The sequence below is a fragment of the Mirounga leonina genome, unplaced genomic scaffold (genome assembly GCF_011800145.1).
Source record: "Mirounga leonina isolate KUSES-001 unplaced genomic scaffold, KU_Mleo_1.0 Mir_201, whole genome shotgun sequence".
NCBI classification, from domain to species: Eukaryota; Metazoa; Chordata; class Mammalia; order Carnivora; family Phocidae; genus Mirounga; species Mirounga leonina.
In genome coordinates this window covers 10,709,132-10,732,319 of record NW_023270504.1, presented here as the reverse complement: position 1 = coordinate 10,732,319, position 23,188 = coordinate 10,709,132, and the positions used below count along the sequence as shown (strand labels likewise).

The following is a 23,188-nucleotide window of genomic DNA, read 5'->3' as shown; positions in this document are numbered from 1 at the left end:
ATCCTCACAATAAGATATCATTTATGCCCACATTATATAGACAAAAAATTCAGGGATTGAGAAGTTAGGTAACTTGCCCAAAGTCACAGAGCTGGGGAACAGCAGAACCTTGGATCTTGAAGGCACAGACGGTTGCAGGTGGCACACTTTTAACCATTACATTATAAGGTCTCTCACTAAGCAATAGTGCCTCTTAAAATATTAGTCTATGGATAATGCCTTAATATAATAAAAATTTTTGCTTTAGTCTTTATATTTTCTAATTATCCCCTGCTGAGAGATTCAATTTTTCTGTATATAATCAATTAACTACAAAGACTTCTGCCCTATGTTTACCAGTTCTATGTAGTGTAATTTACATGTTCCATTTGCATGCTCTGAGACTTAGGCATCCAAATAATGGATAATATTCAAGGATATTATTCAACAGTTTTCCAGTATCAACAAACACCAGCATTTGTTCCTCTTAGGGGCATCTGTCTTCATTTGGGTTCTTTAGTTTCAAGATTCTTTTCTTTTTTAAGATTTTATTTATTTCTTTGAGAGAGAGAAAGGGAGAGAGAGCATGAGCAGAGTGGCAGAGAGAGAAGGAGAAGCAAACTCCCCACTGAGCAGGGAGCCCAATGTGGGACTTGATCCCGAACCCCAGGATCATGACCTGAGCCAAAGGCAGATACTTAACCGACAGGGCCACCCAGGCATCCCTAGGTTCAAGATTCTTATTGGTCCTATTAAGGTAATAACTTTTACTTATGTGAAATATTACTCCTAAAGTTGAGCTTTACTCTATGAAAGGTTCCTTGAATAAATTAAAGGATACTAGTAATATCACCTAATTTGACAATTAGGTTGAAGAATACTTTCTACTATAAATACAATCTGTGAATCTGAAGACTGTTAGTTGCTCTCTCTTGTTATATATAAGCCAAGACTAGAAAATTGTGTAGTTTGTTTTTCTTGGTAACATGAAAAGTCTTTACACTTTGAAAATTTCAATACATTGGTATTGTTCTTAGATTTGAATCTACTGTTGGCCTCGAGCCTTGCAATCCTTTTATGTATGGTAATTAGCCACGAAACATTTTAGAGCAACCTAAGTATGTTTTGATTAAGAGAACATAGAATGCCATCAAGGAATGGGCATGGACTGACTTGGGAGCGGAAAACCTGGCGCTGACAAATAGTTTTATTACTTCAGTGTGAGCAAAGATAGGACTTCAAATACAATTTAAAGTTTAGCATTAATTTGATTGGCCATTACAATAAAGATGGGTTCTGTGGAAAAGCACACATGTACTAGTGTTTCTGTTAGCGTGTAATGAGATACCATGGAACTGCTGGAAACAAGGAAATACAGAAATAGCATGAAAAAGACACTGCTTTGTACTGTCTCCATTGTCCAAATGTCAAAACAGCTCCCGGGAACCCTAGGGGTGGTAATAACTATGAAAGTAGTTCCTACCAGTTCGTCCTTAAAGGAGATTCTTGAACGCTGCTGGGTTCTGACTCTAGCCCATATGGGCTTGGAAAAGTCAGAGAAAATGTTGGCTGCACTTTTTCAGGCCTATTTGCATATGTTCTTTAGTATGCAGAATGTCTCTGTATATAATTTAATTGTTGGGTTTTTTGCCTCTATTAATACATATGCAAATGACTCACACTTGCAGCTGTGCTGTATTAATCATATGTGTGCTTCTGTCTGTCTGCCCTGCAGGCTCAGGGTCGAAGGGAGAGGAAAAGAGGGAATTCACTCTTTTAACCTGCAAGGAAGCTCACTCATGCAGACAGAAGACCGACAGCAAACAGCGCACCAGGGTTGCGACTGAAATGAGGAGCAGTTGAGCATTTTTCACCCTGTATGAAATGACGATCACCTGAAAGTTACACTGAATCGTACAGTACATAGGTAGATAAAGATGAAGACCACCCTTGTAAGTAATTCTTTCAATAAGAAGGTAAAAATCCTTACATCCAGACCTCTCCATATAGTTATTTCTCCCTTATTGATTTTCTGGGCGTTTCTCTTGGTCAGACACATAAAGCCATGCTCAGTCACTTACAGTGCTCTGGGAAATATGAAACATTTATCTGTGTCCTGTCATAATTATTGACCTCCTTCGGAGACTGGCAGGAGGTTGATAAAAAGATGAACTTCAGTTTTTCATCCATGTCTGCCTTGATGTTACTCTCTATCAGATAGAAGCTTAAGCCATTTCCACCAGGACTTCCACGTACCTTTGATAGCTATGAAAAAAGATTGATTTCCGTTGATATTTTGTATGATTCATTCTCTAACTTGATCAAGAGTCATCTCTCATTTTCTCAGTCCCAGAGAATGCATGTTACTGATGGTACTGGTTACTGGAATGATAGCCCCATGTGATTTCAGTTACGACAACTTGTAATTCTATGTCTTTATTCCAAAAATATTATTATGGATTTAAAAAGCAATCCTCCTGGAATTCATTAAAAAGTTTCACCAATTCAGTAAAAAATCTTGAATGAATGCTACTTGCTTATTTTGAGTAAAATATGACCATCCAAGAATAATTTCAACGTTTTTCCCTTTGCTTATCACTATTAATCATTGGTTGGAGTCGACATTTTTGGCTTCCTATAGGTAGAACAGGTGGCAACCATCTTTTGGCCAACACAAATACTGTATTTATAAAGTGAGAAATAAATGGATAAATATTTCCTTCTAATTTCAAATCTTAGAAACCTAGCTAAAAAAATAGAAATAGTACATATATTACATTATAACTATTACTATTAAAAAAATTCATGCTGCCCATTAGGTAAAATGAAAACAACAACGAATATGAGAAAGGAATGTTCGATGGACTGTTGCCATCATTTGGTTTAATTAATTAGGAATAGATGATTCACTTAGCTTATTTTATCCAGACGCAAAACTCCAAAAGATTCAAAGTGTAACTTCATTTGTCTTAAATAATTATACTTACTTTTTGATACTGAAATGAAGCTATGTTAGTTTTCTATACAAATCAATCCCTCCTCTAAAAAGAGACAGTATCAGGAGAACAAATGTCAAGAGCATCACTGGCTCTTGAAAGAAAAAAAAAAAAAAGGTAGTCTGAAGAAAAAAAAAAGAAGGAAAGGGAGGAAATAACATAAAAGGGTAAACCCAGTATATGAGATTGCTGAATGGATAGTTACTATTTTGATAATGCACCCTTCCATTATTTAGAAATCACTTACTTTAGTGTTGTGTAGGTAAGCTGAGTTGTATTGAGTCAAAGTACCTCCAGCAGTTCATATTCTTATGTATGTCATACATACATTAACAAACAATACAAGAATAGTCTAACATTACAATGTTTGGTCTTTTTTATATGTGTAAATTCTAATTACTTGAAAGGAATTACATAAACTGTAATAAATGCTAAAACACATTCTTTATGCAGCAGCCCATGGCTATGATGAGATAAATGGGGGGATAGAACAGGAGAGACAGAGCTAGGGATTTCTATATACTAAGAATCTTCCAGGAGGGGCTGAAAAATATAAAGTTCCCAGGTCTTTAAATTAATATCACTTGTCCCAGAAATTAATCACATACGGCTTTGTTATATTATTAAAAATGATTATGACCGTTAGCTCATGATAGTTTCCTTCATTTTGTACGTACATACTGAGCACCAGCTATTTGCTAGGCATTAATCTGAGCACCAGAGATTCATTATTGAACAACAATAACAAAAATGACAGTCCCTGCTCTGGTGAAGCTTAGAGAATATTTGGAACAGACAACAAATAAAAAACATAATAAGTTAGATACTTTGTTTGAAGATGACAAGTGCTATAGAAAAAAAAACCGATAAGGGAAATAGGAAGTGTGGTATCGCTGGGAGGGTTATTTTGTGATTTAAACAGGTTAGTTAGGGTAGGCCTCTGAGAGATGACATTAAAGCAGATTCTTGACTGAGGTGAGAGAATGAGCCTTCCAGGCAGAGGGAAGAGTATTGCAGGTAGAGGGACAGCTAATACAAAGCTCTAAAGTGGGAGCACACCTCGGCAGGTCAAGGGACAGCAAAGAGCTTAGTGTAGCTGGAGCAGACTGAATAAGGTAGTATGGAGCAAAACTATTATAAAAATATTTCTTTAAATGCAGGTAGAGAAAATACTGTAGTGCTAAACATGGTACTAGGCATATAATGTTTTCCTAAGTTTATGTCATCACATTAGAATAGGTATAAAATTTCAATGATATCTTACTGAATTCAAACTACTTATTTTTTTCTTCCATGAGCCAACGATGCCTTTGGTGTTCCATTAATCTAGACTTGGGGACAATGAAGTATTCCTTTAAGAAGTGATATTTTAAGTTGCAACCTGAGGGAAACAGCAGTTGGCTTGGTAAAGGTGGTGGGTTATGGGGTTCCAGAAAGAGGAAACACCACATGCAAAGATCCAGAAAACTTGAAAACATCAGGAAGTCGTTTAAGGTTCTTCAAATAGGAAGGGGACATGATCAGATTTTCTAAAATCAGAAAGATCCATCTGACTAATGTAGAGTAGAAAGAGAGCATCAGAGGGGGGGCAAGATGAAGACAGACCAGTTCAGGGGCTAATGTGGTAAATTAGGCAAGCGGTGGGGGTAGCCTGACCAGAAGGGTACTAGTTAAGATGGAAAGAAATGGATGGATCCTTAATGTATTTATTAGGTGTAGTGAATAGACAGTGAATGAGTATGTGTAGAAGAAGAGGAGAAAAGGATAGCTCTCATTTTCCAGGTTGAGCAATAGATGGAATGGAGCCATTTGCTAAGACCAGAGAATGAGCAGGTCTAGGGGCAAGAAAGAGAACTGGTAAGGTGCATTTTGTACTCAGTTTATACTCTCTGTAAACACCTACATATTTCCTCTTGACAGCCAACAAATAGTTGTCTATATAGATGTGAGTCTCAGGAAAGACTGAAAAGCAAAAGAAACAGATATTTCATTGTAAAAATCAATTTTTATTTTATATATTTTTTAAAGTAAGCTCTACCCCCTACATGGGGCTTGAACTCACACCACTGAGATCAGGAGTTGCATGCTCTACCAACTGAGCCAACCAGGCACCTCAAAAAGAAATAAATAAAATAGTGCCTTGGCACATGTTAATTTGTATGCTTTGTATACATAATCCAGATTAAGCTATTTTTTCTTCATGAAAAATAAAACTAAATATATCACATTGCCTACACTACTTTAATTGCTCCTACAGTACGTAAATAAGGTGATTTTATTTTATTTTATTTTATTATTATTTTTTTTAAAGATTTTATTTATTTATTTGAGAGAGAGAGAGAGAGAGCACAAGAGGAGGCAGCGGGAGAGGGAGAAGCAGACTTCCCTGCTGAGCAGGTAGCCCGATGCGGGACTCGATCCCGGGACTCCAGGATCATGACCTGAGCCGAAGGCAGTCGCTTAAACAACTGAGCCACCCAGGTGCCCCAATAAGGTGATTTTAAAATGTAAGGTATATTTTATGACATGGCAAGAATTTCATTATTTTTATCCAGGAATGTGAAATAATATTAAGTAATAAATAGTGGCTTAATTTAAAACATGTCATTTTGCTTGTCTTTTAACATAACTGTACTCATCTTTATTCTTTCTTTAAGGAAGGTCGTGGTTTTTTGGTTCTATTTAACATTATGTTATCCAGGTTATGGACAATTATATGCCAAAGACTGTTTCAAAAGAAAACACAAATGGCAGGCAAACAAAGTCAATGATGAGTAGGAATAATATTTATAGTGTCAATCCTTAGATCTGGCTGTTCAAAAAGAGAGGCTTGAATTAACATATATCTGTGGAAAGAGGGATGAAATGAAAATGCAGCCTGAAGTAGATAGCTGTCCTTATGAATCTGGTTACTTCTTCCAGCACTGTGATGTATATAGCGTATTTGTATGAGTGCCAATTAATCAGCATTATTGCTATAATTTGATTAGCTTATTACTGAGTTAGCAAATGTCCTAAGAGGGGCAATGTCTCCAAAGTTTAAAATCTCCCGTACTTGGAGAAGCAACTATAATTGTTTAAAAATCATGGATTTTGGACTCTGTGACCCAGTTTTCTTCTCAAATGGAGATATTAATACATAACATGAGGTGTTGTAATAAGAATGAAATGAAAGCCTTGCCAAAGAACCTAGCATAAGAATCTAGGACTAAATCTTAATAACTGGAAGAGAATCTTAGTGTCTGAGAAGGACCTGGAAGTGACGGAGCCTACTCATGGTATGATTAAGAGGTAGCAAATGGGGATCTGATGGAGTCTGATTAAAAGCAGAGTTTGAAGAAAATTAAAACTGGCTCAAACATTACACCCCACTGAAATGAAACTTCTCAGAAAAAGGTATTCAAGATTGGGGCAGATGTTGGATAAGGGTTAAGAAAAGACCTTCTGACTAGGTGTTGTAGTTAGTTTGTCTCTGACCCATCGGGGCAGGTCTGTGGGGGAAGAATCGAATTTGACTGTCACCTTCAAGCAAGAAGAAGGCAAGTATTATAGTCTTTGCGGCTCTGGGGAAAGCTGAAGTCAAGGTCAGGGATCTGTGAATACAGTGTCAGGAATATGAGTGGCAAAGTCAGTAGTAGAAGTCCTAGCAAAGGGTAGAGTCAGCCCACTTCAAAGAAAAGCCAGATAGTCTGCCATGACATTCTTTTGAAATGTGTTTGCATTTGAGTACCATTTTTAAACCATGAGCAAAAAATGTGTGTGTGTGTGTGTAAATGTTTTAACAGTAGCTAAGGGCTTACCACAAAAGAGTTTTGGATTATTAATTTTCCTATTATACCACAGTGCTGGTTTACTGAGACCCTAACTAAAACTCATATATTTTGTGTACTCATTTATGGGTACAATGCCACTTATATAAAAAAGAGTTTTATTCTGTTTATAGATCAAATTGTAGTGAAAGCAAGAGCAAATACGTTTGGTGTCTTTTTCTTGTTTTCTGAAAATGAAAAAAAAATTTATAAGGGACCTGACATATTATAAGGATGGAAATAAAAGAATTTCAAATATTTTAATAGTATCTCTATAGGAAAAGAAGCTTGGATTGTTGCCTAATGAAGCTACTTTCTACTGGAATCCTACAATGAAACATAGCAGATGCCTCCAATTTGCTCTTGCTTCCTCTCACCATTAATCCAAGGGATTGCTGGATATTCTTGCCTCTTCTTTTAATTTTTAACTACTCTTTTTAGTTTTACCTTTTGCAACCACTTTCCCGTATTGTCGTTATTGCAAAGGATAGCAAATATTATGCTAATCTAATTGTCCCCATGGCTCTAACACTTCCCAAGGTATTTCCAGCTCAGAGAAACAAACACTCACATTGTAGCTTTTCGCAGAAAAGGTAGAATAGGAATGACTGTTATTAACCTCTGTAGAACATAGTATGTCTCAGTTCCTTGCGAGTTCTTCCTGTGAGACTCGACTGGGTTTTCAGAAACCCAGCAGGTCTTCCAACAATGCCCTCTGCTGACCAGATGTATCTGTCTCTTGATGGTACAATATAAAACTCTATTTTTTCCTTACAGACTAAGATCATCTATCATGACAATGCACTTTCATGAATGCAATTTAAGTTTATTAAGCACAACTGCTTTATATCTGGGTTCACAGGCATACTGTGTCTTCCAGGCAGAGGAAAATATAAAACTTCTCACAGGGAGATTAATTCTACTATTAGATGATCTGTTATTCCTGTTAATTGCATAACTATGAAGTCCATAATGACAGAAACTAGGGAAGATTTTGCAGGATGCTGACTCAAAGATTTAAATAGTTAATAATGAAAGATACCTTTAATATAATATTATTGATATTCTTTCCAACTCCAGACACAAAATTTCTAAAATCACTTGGACATCTGGTAAAATTACAGTAAAATTATCACTGACATTCTTGGGTATATGAGAATATGTATTATTCAGGGCTACAAAGGTCTTAACTGGGATGTCTGGATAAAGTTGCGTTCGTTTAGGTGCTTGCGTTTTTGGTTTACTTATCTTTGCTTGCCCAATGGCGTTGGCATTAGCAGGAGAATAAAAAGACCTACGGAGTCCATAGTACTTGGTGTCCTGAACATTTTTTTTTTTTTAAAGATTTTATTTATTTATTTGAGAGAGAGAGAATGAGAGACAGAGAGCATGAGAGGGAGGAGGGTCAGAGGGAGAAGCAGACTCCCTGCCGAGCAGGGAGCCCGATGCGGGACTCGATCCCGGGACTCCAGGATCATGACCTGAGCTGAAGGCAGTCGCTTAACCAACTGAGCCACCCAGGCGCCCCTCCTGAACATTTTTAAATGTAATTTTTGTCAAGTTGCCTTGATTCATAACAATCTGTTTGAATGTCATGGACAGTTTTTGTTCTTATCTCAATGAGGACCATTCTATGATGAAATTATGTTACACAGTCCTCAAAGCAAAATTAGACCCATTTTTGTCAAATCATAGCAGGCCATAAAAAATTACAATAAGCTGCCTTTAGTACAGAAAACAGGGCTACAAATAATGAAAAGGATCAACATCTCAACTTTTGGTTGAGGATCAGTGCAAGTAAATTCAAAAACAAAAAAAAAAGGGTGAGACAAATATCACTCGGCAGTTTTATTCCGCTTTAACATGGTAATAGCCGTCTTCGATATTTACTTAACCTTGGTCTCTCCTGCATTGTTTCCCGACTTACCTGCAGTTGGAGCGGGCCTAAGCCCGGTGTTGCCGCCGCAGCAGCTGCCATGGTAGTTGGGATCAGCTGAACAGGGTAAGGGTCACCTAAGTAAGAGAATAATAGAGGTGTCAGCACCTTTCATCTACTCTCCACCTGCAAATTAAACTCGTGCATTCACTCTTTCCAAAAGCCTTCTTTTGTGTGCCTTGCTGGGGCCTAATGAAAAGCTCTATTGTGCAGCCTTTTACTAACACTCTTTTCACAATTCTGGCTGAGAGAGGAATGTGAATAAAAGGCACAAGCAATTAAGGCGGAAACCTCATCCTTTTTTCATGATGTATTTAGGAAAATGGGAGGAAAAAGTGTGCATTGATCAGAGGGACACACACACACACACACACACACACACACACACACACCCTTGATAGGAGCACACCAACTCTCAGCACATTTAAATTGTTATTACAAAAGGAACTTAACTAAACTTAATTCTATTTTAACAAACTAAAGATTTAAGCCAAATAGCTTATCTTTTGAATGTAATGTTACTGTCTCAATTCAAATAGCCTCTTTAAATAATATCTTGCGGACAAATTCATAGCAAAGAAAACATTTTATGCATTTTTGTTATATAAAATACTGGAATCTTTATTATCCCAGAGATAAATGTTTATAAAAACATATTATAAAGAAAACAGAAAATAGATGGTTTCTCCCTGAAGGGTTTCTGTTTGTGGTGATATCTGAAAAAACAAAATCTTAGTAATTCAAAACTAAAGTTTTAATACATGTGATCTATAAAGATATGGAAACACACACAAATATATATACATATATACACATGTAGAAGATTATAGGGTACGTTTTTCATGCAAATTTTTTCCACTTAGTAAAGAAGCACATACACTTTTTGTATAGAGCCCAATGATATGCTAACAGATATGTACATTATCAATATTTGAACTATTACCATAGTAAAAAATAAAAAAGTTATAAGAACCATTTTCTAACATATAAAACATATTGTTTTAGTAATCTAGTTTGTGAAAAACTTGTTCAATGTAAATGTATGGAAAATATAACTGAAAACAACTCAATTAATACAGTCATTCAAAAATATTTATGAGTATCTGCTATGTATCAAGCACTGCTCTTGATACTAGAAATAGAGTTTTAAAGAAGACTAATATGCAAAGGATATTTAATGAAGCTTAAGATTTGGGGTTCTGGGAAAGGCCCCTAGCAGTATGTTCAAAGGATCATATGTTTTTATATTTGTCAGCTTTTTTACTTTGTTGTGATTTCTTTTTATAAATGAAAATTTTTTTCACTTCTATGTATGTTTTTGAAAATTATATATATATATATGCTTAAAACAATGATTATAAATAGATAATTACATATATTCTTAAAGTGGGCCCCCAAATTATATTTTTCATGCTTCAAAATATCTGAATCCACCATTGCTGATCTGGGCTTCCCAGAACTTACAGCTTAATGGGAGAAAAAAATAAAGATAATTCAAAGATTAGTAGAAAATACAATGACTGTTAAGATAGGGAAGTATATAACATTAGGCACTATACTGTGGGTGTCCCAAACCTAGTCTAAGAGGTCAAAGGTGGTCTCCAGGAAGAAGTTATGTTCAAGCTGAAATCTGAATGAAGTGAAAGCTAGCCAAACAAAGAAGAAAAGGAAGAGCTTTAAAAAAAAAAGAAAAAGAAAAAGAAAAGGAAGAGCTTTCCTGGAAGGAAAACAATTTTCATGAAGACTTGCAGTCAAAAGGGAGTGTTCTGTCATAGACCCACATTGCTGAAGTTTAGGGCACAGGTAAGGAAGGAGATGGGACTGGAGAGGGTATCAGGGACCAGATTATGTACAACATTATAAACAGTATTAAAGAATTTAAATTTTATTCTGTAGGATAAAGGAAACCATGAACATGGAAAAAAGATGAGCTGAGTAAAATCACTTAGCCTAGACGTTGGAAGCTGGAATCAATAATAAAAAGATGCACATCTCTGTACAACACAAAATAATGGTCTGCACTAGCGTGGTGATATTGAGATGGAGAATGATGGGGAAAGTGAAGGGATAAAAAGAAGAGGAACTGACAAAACTTAATGATTGTTTACATGAGAAAGTAAGAGAAGACTCAGGAATGACTTTCATGTTTTTCACTTTGTTGGGATTGCAAACATAAACGAGAAGCAAGATTACCAGGTTGGGCCTGCTGGGGAAGGGGGAGGTGGGGAAGGGGGTAAATAATTCTGTTTTGGACATTTTAAGTTTGAAATTATTATTAGATATCTGAGTAGAGATATTCTGTGAGGCACTTGGTAAACATGTCAGGATTTTAGGGGAGGAATCACATCAGAGACATAAATTTGACAGTGGTCAGCATATATCTGGAATTTAAAGCTATAAGCCCTCATGATACCATTTAGAAGTTAACTGTAGGTAAAATATAGGTCCAAGGATTGGATTGTAGAATATGCTAATATTTATAGTCAGGGAGATAGGCAACTAGCAGAAAAATGGAGGAGAATATAAATTTGATGTTCCAGAAGCCAAGTAAGGAAACATTTTAAGTAAGAGTGATTTTTTTTTCAAATGCTGGATTTAGTAATGTACAAGTCATTGGTGACTTCAAAAAAGGGCAATTTCAGTGGAGTGGAGGGTGAGAAAGCCTAATTGGAGTGAGTGTGATCAACAAAGGATGATTAAAAGTAAAACTGGAGGCAGAAAGTGCAGATCCTTGCTCTTCAAAGTGAAGTTCTTGAAGAATAGCATTGGTATCACCCAGGAGTTCCTTAGAAATGTAGAATTTAAGACCCCACCCCAAATCTACTTGGGCAGGCACCCTCTAAGACGGAACCCCCAATGACTCCTACTTTTCTCCTTGTATTTATGTCCTAGTGTAATCCCCTATCCTTGAACAGAAGCCAAAGTGTTGAGATATTAGGTTACATGAAGACTCTGGCTTTGTCTTGTTTATCTTCTCCCCATCCTTAGCCTCTCTGTCTTGAACCAAGCAGCTGTGTTAAGAGGTGCCCTATGGAGAGGTTCGCATAGCAAAGGAATGATGTCTTCAGCCAATAGCAAGTAATAAGGCCTGCCAACAACCAAAGGAGAAAGCTTGAAAGCAGATTTGCCCCCAGGTCAAGCCTAGAGATGACTACAGTCCAGGGCAACACCTTGATCACAACTCTGTGGAAGAGCCTGAGCCACAGGTATCCAATATGGTTGTGTTCAAATAAATGTTTGATGCTTTAAGCCACTACCTTTTGGGAGAATTTGTTAAAGCAGCAGGCATATACCTTCTGAATTAGAATTTAAATTTTAACAAGAGTCCCAGATGATTTGCACTCATTTGAGGTGTGCTGGAATAGACAATTCCACTGAGGTGTTTTGCAGTAATTATTGAAGGACGTGTGGTCAAGAAAACCTTATTTAAAAGGTATCTACCTGTAAACATTATAGAATGCTTGTAAGCCAGCAAGAAAGATCCAATAAATAGAGAAAAAAACTGATGATATAGGAGAGAGTGGACAACTGACTGATGTTACAATGGATAAGGTTTTATTTAGCATTTAGCATTTTTAATATTTGATCTAGAAAACACTATCTGAATTTATAAAGTAAAGGGAAGTTTAGATATATAAAAGCTGAATTTGTATTATGCAAAGTAGCCAAAATAACAAATATTAATGTATGAGTATTAGAATAGGCAACTTAAATGCTAAAACTATGTAATTTATTTATATTGCTCATTTAATCAATATAATCCTACAATTAACTATAGCAAAAGTATAGAAGCTATGGTGCTCTTCACAGTGATAATTCATTTTATATAATTTAGTTTCCCTGTTGTGAATTAATCAATAAATCAGCACTTAAAACATCTACCATGTGACCAGAACTCTGCTGGGTTCTTTGGGAGACAAAACCAAACCAAACCAAACCAAAAGAAACCTTGGTCTCTATCTACTACACATCCATCTTTTCTAATTAAGTGTTGCTTATTTGAGTAGTACTAAGTAAGCATCCATGAGTTCTTTAGGAGTTAAGGGAGAACTAATTCCAGGCTTCAGTCTTTAGAGAATAAAGGTAAAAATAAGAATGAACTTGGACTTGAAGATTTGCAGATGAAGGGAGATAGATGTTTTAGGTAAGGTGAAATGCATCAAAACATGTGTATGACACGCTGAGGGAATGGAGAGAAATCAGTTTATCTGATAGGTGATAGAATAAAGTAGAGGGAAAAGAGGCTGAAGTCAAGGAGCTGTGAAACTTTTCATACCCCAGACTGGAGGATATTTGGATACAACAAGGAAATTGATATGAAATGAAGTTTTAGCAAGTGTCACTAAAGAAGTTAGGTAATAGGGGGGTTTTAAAAATGACCCAATCTCTAACCTAAGTTGAGATTTTAACTAATGAACTTTAAATGAACACATACTCAATTTCTTATTAACCACTAAATGTTAGTAATTCAGAAGTGCCCAAAATACCTATGCAGGTGTTTGCTATCAATCCAAATGTGTGAATAAGTCTGTGTTGTTCAAGGGTCAATTGTATACATATGAATGAATAACTATTACGTTATACACATCCTATATGTGTGGGTGTAAATGCATGTATATATATAAAGCATTTATACATATGAATGAATGACTATTATGTTATACACATCCCATATTGTAAATGCATGTACGTATATAAAACATTTATACATATGAATGAATGACTATTCTGTTGTACACATCCCATATTGTAGTGTGGGCATAAATGCACGTATATACATAAAACATTTACACAAGCTAAATAATTTTATATATGTGTAATGGGCTGAGTTGTGCTCCCTCCCCCAAAATTTACATGTTGAAGTGCTAACCCCCAGTATCTCAGAATGCTACTGTATTTGAAGATAAGCCTTTAAGAGGTAATTAAAGTAAAACGAGGTCATTCGGGTGGACCCTAATTCAATGTGACTACTGTTTGTATAAGAGGAAGAGATTAGGACACAGACAACACAGAGGACAACCAAGTGAGGACAGAGGAGGAGAAGATGGCCATCTACAAGTCAAGGAAAGAAACCTCAGAATGAAATCTACCCCATGGACACCTTGATCTTGGACTTCTAGCCTCCAGAACTTGCGAAAAAAATTTTCTGTTTTTAAGCCACTCAGTTTGTAGTATTTTGTTATGGCAGCCTGAGCAAACTAATATAATATGTTTGCTATACATGGTCACATATCAGTGTATTTGATGTTTAATTGGAGAAAACAAAAGATTCACAGCATGAATTAAAAAGACTGCAATAGCTATTATGTATCTTTAATCGTATATAGTTTCCAAGATATAATTATATAATCATAAACAGGATATCAACTAATTTTCAAAGTTTGTGTCTAAGGCACTGTTCAACATACAAACATACATAATTTGAAGCATGTCTACCTTATTGACAACTTTTCAGGCCCAGAATACCCAGAACTAGTTTGATTGAAATTTGCTCCAAGTTACTAAGTAAATACAAATACAATAACTGTGAAAATGGCCAATACAGCAATTTAACTCTTAATTAAGTTCAAAATATATTACATGCATGTCCTGGTGTCTGAAGTGAACACAGAATCTATAAGACTTTATTTTTTTTATTTTTTTTTAAAGATTTTATTTATTTATTTGACACAGAGAGAGAGAGCACAAGCAGGGGGAGCTATAGAGGGAGAGGGAGAAGCAGGCTCCCCACTGAGCAGGGAGCCCTCCCAGGACTCTGGGATCATGACCTGAGCCGAAGGCAGGCGTTTAACCAACTGAGCCATCCAGATGCCCCCAGAATCTATAAGACTTTAAAAAACAAGGTCAAGGGTAGTTCTTAATGGCAAAAGAGAAATTCAGACCTGTTGAGGAAAAAAAGATCTTTTATTGAAGTAATTACTGTCATCTACTATTTGTGTCATCCCTTATTTAACTGTACTAAAAAAATATTACAACAGGTTTATTTTGTAAATACCTCATCAAGTACTTAGTAAAAATTAGATAATGGAAAATTCTGACTTTTAAATTTCAACCATGTGTAAGTTATTCAAATTGACTTTCAACTAGTTAAAAGTAATATCTTTTACTCTTTCCTAGGTTTTAACCATTTGAACAGTTTTTCCCTAACCCTTTCCAGAATTAATTTGCTTCTATTTCAAAGCCAAGTATGGAAAATTCTAGCTCAAAACAAATTTTTCAAAAAGTTGAAAAATATACTGAGGCATCTTAGTCAATTGTTTTTAGAATACAACCTAGCTTATAGTGTCTATTGATATAAATGAGATAGCTAGTACTCAATAACCCAATAACCCCTCAGAAAGCATGTTAATTGCATTAGTGTTAAAGTAATGAATATTTAGATAATAATTATCCCCACTGACACTAAGAAGGATTTATTTCTATGATATACGACAGAGTAAGAAAAACATTTTCCAACAAGGTTGTTTAGGCTGAGGAAGATTGTCAAAACAAGTATATTCTTACCCTCAGTCAAGGACATACACCCTTTCATCCACTGAACTAATATAAGTGTTCTGGAAAGTTTTATGGCTTTATCTTCACTGAAATAAGGAGACTCATTCCTTTATTAGCCCTCCGTGGTTTTGTGTTTGTTGGTTTGGTTTGGTTTTGCTTCCTTGCCAAATACCAGATTGCCTTTGCTAGGTGCTGTGAAATACAAAAATTAATATCCATACACATAGACACAGACAACCCCAGCCCTAGACGAGTTCCTGATCAAGTGAGGGGGATAAACATATAAGCCAACCCAATGATACAATGAGCAAACTAGAAGGTGGTGTAAAAGGTATTCTGGAAACCTGAAGAAAAGAACTTAACTTGGAAACAGTTTCAAGAAATGTTATTTGTTAAAATCTCTCTTTAAAAATGACTAGTTTCACTACCACATTACCTTTCAGCACCATTTTACCACCTACTTTCCATGTCTTCTATTTGCTAAAGAGTCCCACAATAAGCATCCACCATTTACTACTAATTTGCTCCAATTAATCATCTCCTCAGATCATGACTTAAAACACTCTGCTCTTACCATTCTAACTTCCAGGTGGAGGGAGCTATGTAAGAATCTAAGAAAAAATGAGGTAAAAAGGACACTATAGATAGAACTTTTGAAGAAAGGTGCTTTCTTTCAGCTCATGGGCCCAAAGATGAATTGGTGGGTTCCTTCTGCTTGGAAGGAGTCCCCTGCCATTGATAGGGTGGTGTTAACCATAACCACTATCCTTTACTGACCCCTGCTTCCGATTATATTTTAATATTCTCAGTGTATGTGATGCCATAAGGGAAGGGTAAGCTTTGCAGCTAAAGAAGTAGGTAGAACATATATTTTACAAAGTCCTGTGTTTCACTTTGAAGGCAATGTTAAGTCATTGAAAGATTTTAAGCAGGAAAGTGACATAGTCTGATGGGTGTTTTAGATAGATCAATTTTGTGGCAAGGGATCGAATTGATTGAAAGAGGGAGAGACTGGAGACAAACAGACTTGTTAAATACCACTTCAGTAAATCAAGTGGGAAATGATAGTGGCCTACACTAATCATAAGGGAAAGAGAGGAGGGAATGAACTGGGAGACAGACTTGATGACCAATTTGATGGGAGAAAAGAGATACAGGAGAAGAAAAATAAGAAAAAGTTATAGTTTGGGCTTTTATTTTAATACATAGTTTAAAGAATGACTAATTTTTTACCCAAATAGTTATTCAATTGCTCCAACATCATTTTCTGAGTATTCTCCTACTGATTTGAAATGTGGGCAACTAGTATTTGTTGACTTTTAGCACTCTATTAAAATGTTTTACATATATACATATATAAATATACATATATACATCCATATATATGAACATATTTATGTGTGTGTATAAAATCTCATTTAATCTTCACAATTCAGTACTGTAGATTTATTATTATTCTCATTATATACACACACATACACACACAAATGTACAGGATCTTACAGTTTGTAAGTACTATAGACATTAGTACTTCAGTAAAAAAGTATTTTTTCAGAAAACATCATAGACTATTTTTAGAACAGTATGCAAATACAGACTTCAATTTTCAAATAGATATATGCATTTAGTGTTCCTTCAACTAAAACGTATCTAATACTATTTGGAGGACACAAAGAAATAAAACGTATAGTCTTGCCTTGATGACACTTTAGGTTACAAAAATAAGATATACAGATACCAAAAGTGAAATAAAACAAAGCCACATGATTAAAATCAAATGAATGAGAAAGACAGTAATTACCAAAGAAAGGAAGAATTTACTGGAACTCAAATCACTGAAGAAAGAATCAGAGGAAGAAAGGGCTAGGCTTGGGTTAGGTCTTCAGATGAGAGAAGTCCATGAGCTGCAGTGCCTGATGCACAATAGATACTAAACATCCGCTAAATGAATAAACGGATGAGCTGAAAAGTAAGGATGAGAGGAAGCCCCGATGGTTTTTCAGTTCCTCTAGCATATCCAGAGCATAAATATGTCCCTGAGTTGTCTCTTCTTACATCCTCGCACTACTCACTTGTCATTCCTTGCTTTATAATTTACTCTTAAAACACAACTATTTATAGGTCCATGTACACCCTATTCCATCTCTTGCTTCCCAGCCTCCATTCAGACTACTTTGTTCTGTTTGGAATGTTGTTTCTGTATTCCTCCACCCCGGCAACTTCTTCAATTGCTTTGTTGTCCTTCATCCTTTGGAATTTGACTTAGGGGTCCCCACTTCAAGAAGCCTTTTCTGACACCTTCCACCTCTCTTAAATTTGAATTCACTCCCTTTCCCCTGACTTCTGTTAAAATTGTAGGCATATGTCTATCATATTACATCTGTCATTCTCCCCAAATACACTATGAGCATCCTAAAGGCAGGGATTATGTCTTACTCATCTTTAAATCCCCAGTTCTTAGTACAGGAACTGTTAAAATGCACAGTTCTGTTAAATACATAGCACGGGCTGTTAAAATGTTTTTTTTTTTAATTGACTGAATAAATGAAGAATATTTATTTAATTAAGAAATTAACAAATATCAAACACAGGAGACCACTCTTCCCATATCAAAAGCTTACAGTTTAGTAGAAGAAACAGATTGTGAGCAAATAATTATACAATAAGGAACAAATTAGTTTTTGTATAGGGTTTAATTCAAACAATTCAATTTAATTCAAACAATTCAGGGTTTAATTCAAACAATAATGAAAAGAAGATGATCATTTACCAACGATACAAAAGTACAATAGGGAATAGAGGGGAAAGAGAAGCCTAGGGTTTGGGGATATAAGGAAATATGGACCCAGAAGAGGTAAAGAATCTTCTGTAAAATATTTTCATTTATCAAATAATTCTTTTATAATATTCCATAATCTGTCTCTTTTGTAAATTTTGATTTTAAAGTAATTCATATCTCATTGAATATTTAAAAGTAAATAATACTAATTTCTAAAATCTTAAAATAATTTCTGTTCACTAACAAGAAACCATTATTATGATGTCATTAAGGCACCTGAGCATGGTCAAGGTGTTTACCAGAAAAGATGTTATATATAAACAAATGACCAAAACAAAATCTTTCATCATCGTGACTGTTCAAATTACCTTAGACTTTCTGAAATCCAAGCGAGGTGAACTTTGCTTTTTATGGTAATAAGCTCAGCTATACCTCCTCCCTCCCTACCTTTTAGGTAAGTTAAATTTATAACAATTCCACTAAATCATCTTGTGGAATCCAAGTTAAGAAGTTCAGAAGAACTGATATGGTATACACAAGTTTCGATAAAGGTGCTTCCAAATGCAGAAAATTGTAAAACTGTAAAGCCTTTATTGATTTGCTAGAATAGTATAAGACTTTAATACTTGAAACTTTTTATAAGGAATGCTAATATTTTAGAGTAAACTCTCATAAAATAAGTAATAAATATAAATATTTCATATGAATTTTATTTGAGAAAGTAAAATTAATAATTATCTCTTGTCTGACTAAACATCTATTTAAAAGAAGATGTTTTGAGGTAATTGTTAGTTCTTCACTGCTTTGTCATAGGTTAACTTTTTCAGTAAAGGATTTTTAAAAATGGGGTGGCTGGGTGATAGACATTGGGGAGGGTATGTGCTATGGTGAGCACTGTGAACTGTGTAAGACTGCTGAATCACAGACCTGTACCTCTGAAACAAATAATTCATTATATGTTAAAAAAAAAAAAGGAAGAAGATAGTAGGAAGGGAAAAATGAAGGGGGGGAATCGGAGGGGGAGATGAACCATGAGAGACTATGGACTCTGAGAAACAAACTGAGGGTTCTAGAGGGGAGGTGGTGGAGGGATGGGTTAGCCTGGTGATGGGTATTAAAGAGGGCACGTACTGAATGGAGCACTGGGTGTTATACGCAAATAATGAATCATGGAACACTACATCAAAAACTAATGATGTAATGTATGGTGATTAACATAACATAAAAAAAGTCATACTGACACACACACACACACAAAAAGAAATATTTTTATGTCTTTTAAATGGAGCATGGCAAATGAAAACTTTATTCTACTTAATTAATAGTTACTCAGTTGGCTAGAGATGATAAACTTTTTAAGAAATGCCTCTCAAAATAGGAAGAAATTTCTGATTATAAAAGATAGAGCATTCTTTCTTTACCTCTTTGCCCATAAATTAAATGAATTCTAGCACTAATGAAAATTCCTGGGTTAATTATCTAAGAAATCTGAGTATCCCTGAAAAGGTGAAAATGAATCAAAGAAATTTCCTTTTCCTCCTGTATTTCAGTATTGCTACTAAGGCATCATCTAAGCTATTGCATGATAATTCATTTTAAGCTGCTCGAAGAGAATCATTAATTAGGGGACAGCTTCTATATCCGAACCTACATTAGACTACTGTGTCTACATTTTGCTTCTGTGTCTTACAAGGATATTAATGGCACATAGAAAAGCACCCCAAATGATTCAGGCATTTGAAAGTAGTGATTTAGAAGGGGGGCATTCGTATAAGCCACTTAAGACCAAATCAAATGCTATTTCTCTTTTATTTTCCACTTCTAATAATAAGGTTTAGCAAGCATTTCATTTTATGACACCTTTTATAGCCTTTCCACTTTTCTGTCTATCATTGATATCCTTCCTCCTGGAATGTATCCAGAGTCCGTGATCTGCAGGTTGAGAACAGGAAGTTTCCTAAACTCTGAAACAATAAGGCTATAAGCTATACGTTTGGGATGATTTATGGTTGAGAGCTTTCTACTAGAAAGATATATTTTAGACCTCTGAAAATTAAGAAATATTATGGAATAGCCCCTCCCCCTAAAAAATGAAAACCAAATAATGCAAAAGTCCTGGTCAGAAGTACAGAAGCCTAGAATCAACTCCTGAAATTTTTTATTATGTCACATCCTAAATGTTCAAAACAGACTTATACATTTAAAAATAATAATATGTTATACTTATATAATAATTTAAATTCCTGAGAAATGCCTATACTCTCCCATCTAGTTTTTACAATCTCCTTATGAAGTGGGTAGGGCAGACATTATTGTAGCTACCTTAAAGATTAAAAAGCTAAGGCACAAGGAAGAAAATGACTAGCCTAAGGGCACAGAATGATATGAAATGGGATTGTGACTATCAAGGTCTTTTGATATCTTGTTTAATTTTTTCCCTAACAGAATTTATTAAATCCAGACAATTAATAGTTTTGGATTACAAGTCTCATTGATGCTTATTTATAGCTTAACTCACACCAGCCAACTTTCAAAGTTTTAGTCCTTCCATTAACCAACTAGGAAAGCATTAGAATTTAGAGGCAATCTCTTGGGAAAAATGTTCAAAAAGGAACAAATTAATGAAAGTAAAATGCCATATATTGGAATAGAACTGGTTACATGAAGAATTCATTTGGGGCAAATATGTGCACACAAAAATGTTTACCTTAGAATTATTTAACTATAAACATTGTATACAAAATTAAATGTTCATTAGTGGGGAATGAAAATAAAATATGGTAATCCAGATTAATGAATATGATGCAGGATAAGTGAGATCTAAAATTAGGGAAAAGAAAAGATGGCCATGATTTTTTTTATATTCCTAATATAACATTTACCCTCACATACCTTATATATTATGTAGTACATACCAAATATATAGTATATATGTATCATAGCATATACATTACAACCTACAAATATGTTCAGATCATACATATTACATATTTGTATCTATACATAAACAGATGTATATACATATGTATGTATAAATAAGTACATATTTATATCTATAGTCCTGGGAAAATAAGTACCAAATTGTTAACAGTGATAACCTCTGGGGAGTGGGGTTATAGGGGTATATGAGTGTAGACAGATAACTTTTAGTTTCTGTTTTCTATACTTCTACATTGTTTGAGGTTTGTGTAGTCAGCAAGTGCTATCTTTAATATATTAGGAAAAAATGTGAAGGGTTGTTATGAGCTGACTATATAAATAGGTTTAAGAAAATACTCTTTGCACATAGAGCCAAAATAAATTATTAGGGAAATAGTACTATTTAAAAAGTAGCTGTAGTTCTCTCTGCTTCTGCCCTTTCCTCTGCCTGGAATGGAGATATGGCGCTAGGGAAGATATCCAAGACTGTGAGACAGGAGCCATAATTTCAGAAGGTGGTATAATAAATAAATAAGAAAACAAGCCTGGGATCTGCTATCACAGACCTACCACAGGAGCAATGTTTGGACTATTAGGTAAGTGAAAAATATTCTTTCACCTTGTTTAAGCTACTATTATTTTGGTCTTTTACAGTAGGTAAACCTAATACAGTATCTGATTCCACATGATATTCCAAGAGCATGACTTGTTCAGTCCTCATGGAAAATATGTATCTACTGTAGAGTTAGAGTCAAATGCTCTCTTCCACTGTTTTCTTAACTACTTTTTCTGCTTCCATATTTTCCTATCAACCTCATGACTAAAGTTTGCCTTCTAATGGAGTTTTTTTACAGTGAAGGAGCATGCATACTGGAGAACAGAGGCGTCCAGTATCATTGACAGTTACATTTATTCAATTAAAATAATGTATTGCTCTTCTAGGCTTGTACTTCAGTCTGATGACCTTAGTTTCAGCCTGCTACAGAGATGACATTCCATGTTTGCCATGGCCAGAAAAATATGAATTTAGAATTCTGAGGGGTAGGCTACACTATGGCAAACTTATATATATATGGTAACACCACCTTTTGAGGCCTCTTGGCTGAGAGCACAGAGTGTCATTAGCTGACTCTCCATTTGGCGACTCTGCATGATCAAGAATCAAGTCAAAAAGAAAATACTGACCCAAATGGGTTTATATTTAAATTGAATGGCATGCTTATGTTCTTTTGTGTTAAAAAAAGCAAACAAGATGGATTAAAAGATTAAATGTATACTCATAGTCTGTTTGCTTGTATGTGTGTATTTTGTTGGTAGAGCGTGTGTGTGGGGAGGGCTGGATCAAACACTAGTTACTAACATAGCTCAGTTATCTCACAGTTATGATGCTTAAAATTAGTTACATGTCTATGTCTTATAAACAATAAGGCACAATATAAGCTATTATTTTTATACCAAAGTATGACACTTTGTCACAATAAAGACATGTACATCTCCCTTTTCTCAGTGATGAATTTTGTAAAAATATTATAAACTCCCTTTTAGGAAAAAAACACATTTTATTGGCCTAGAAACATCTTTCCCATGAGAATTGGAGGGTGGCTGACACCATGTAATTGTGGAATGTTATATACATTTCTGCACTCAGTTCTCTTTACTTTTTAACCATCTCATATTTTTACATCACCAATCTTACTTCTTGCAGATGGGAATTTAAAGGATTGGCTGTTTAGGTACCACAGCAATTCTTTAAAAAATATATTTTATATCTATTTACTAATAGTACTAATTATATATACTTATGTAATAAATATATAACAAATAATATAATATCTATATTTACTAAGCTCTACAACAAAGTCTGGTTCATTCAAAGTTATTGGTTTATAAGATGTTTCGGGGGAAGGGGGTAAAAAGAAGAGCTGGTTACAGTAATTTTAAAACACGCAAACCCAGAAGCCTGAATATATGATTACATCCTGTCCTCTCTGCTTATGTACAAAGAACCTACAGTATGTGATCCTGACAACACATGTTTCCTATTTTGTCAGTTTGATAAAAGCGTACCATGTCAATGGTTTTTAGCTTGTGATTTGGTGATTGTTTCAGCACTGATTGTCAATGACCTGTATGTCAGCTGACACAGCTGACACAGTTAAATCAGAAATTAGCATGCAGTCTCCTAAAATGCCAGACACATGGACCCTTTACACAAGAGCGATATAATGGAACCCACATGATATCCCCATTAAACAATGAAACATGTGACATTAAC

The 23,188-nt window shown here is 35.0% G+C and overlaps 1 protein-coding gene across 5 annotated transcripts in view; it reads right to left on the bottom strand.

Moving 5' to 3' along the window:
- SOX5 (SRY-box transcription factor 5) overlaps positions 1-23,188 on the bottom strand; it is a 1,007,739-nt gene that overhangs the window by 93,630 nt on the left and 890,921 nt on the right. For all 5 annotated transcript variants that reach the window (XM_035028072.1, XM_035028070.1, XM_035028073.1 and 2 more), the window contains one exon: positions 8,712-8,797. In XM_035028072.1, coding sequence (XP_034883963.1) covers positions 8,712-8,797 — 86 coding nt within the window. The remainder of the gene's footprint in view (positions 1-8,711; positions 8,798-23,188) is intronic.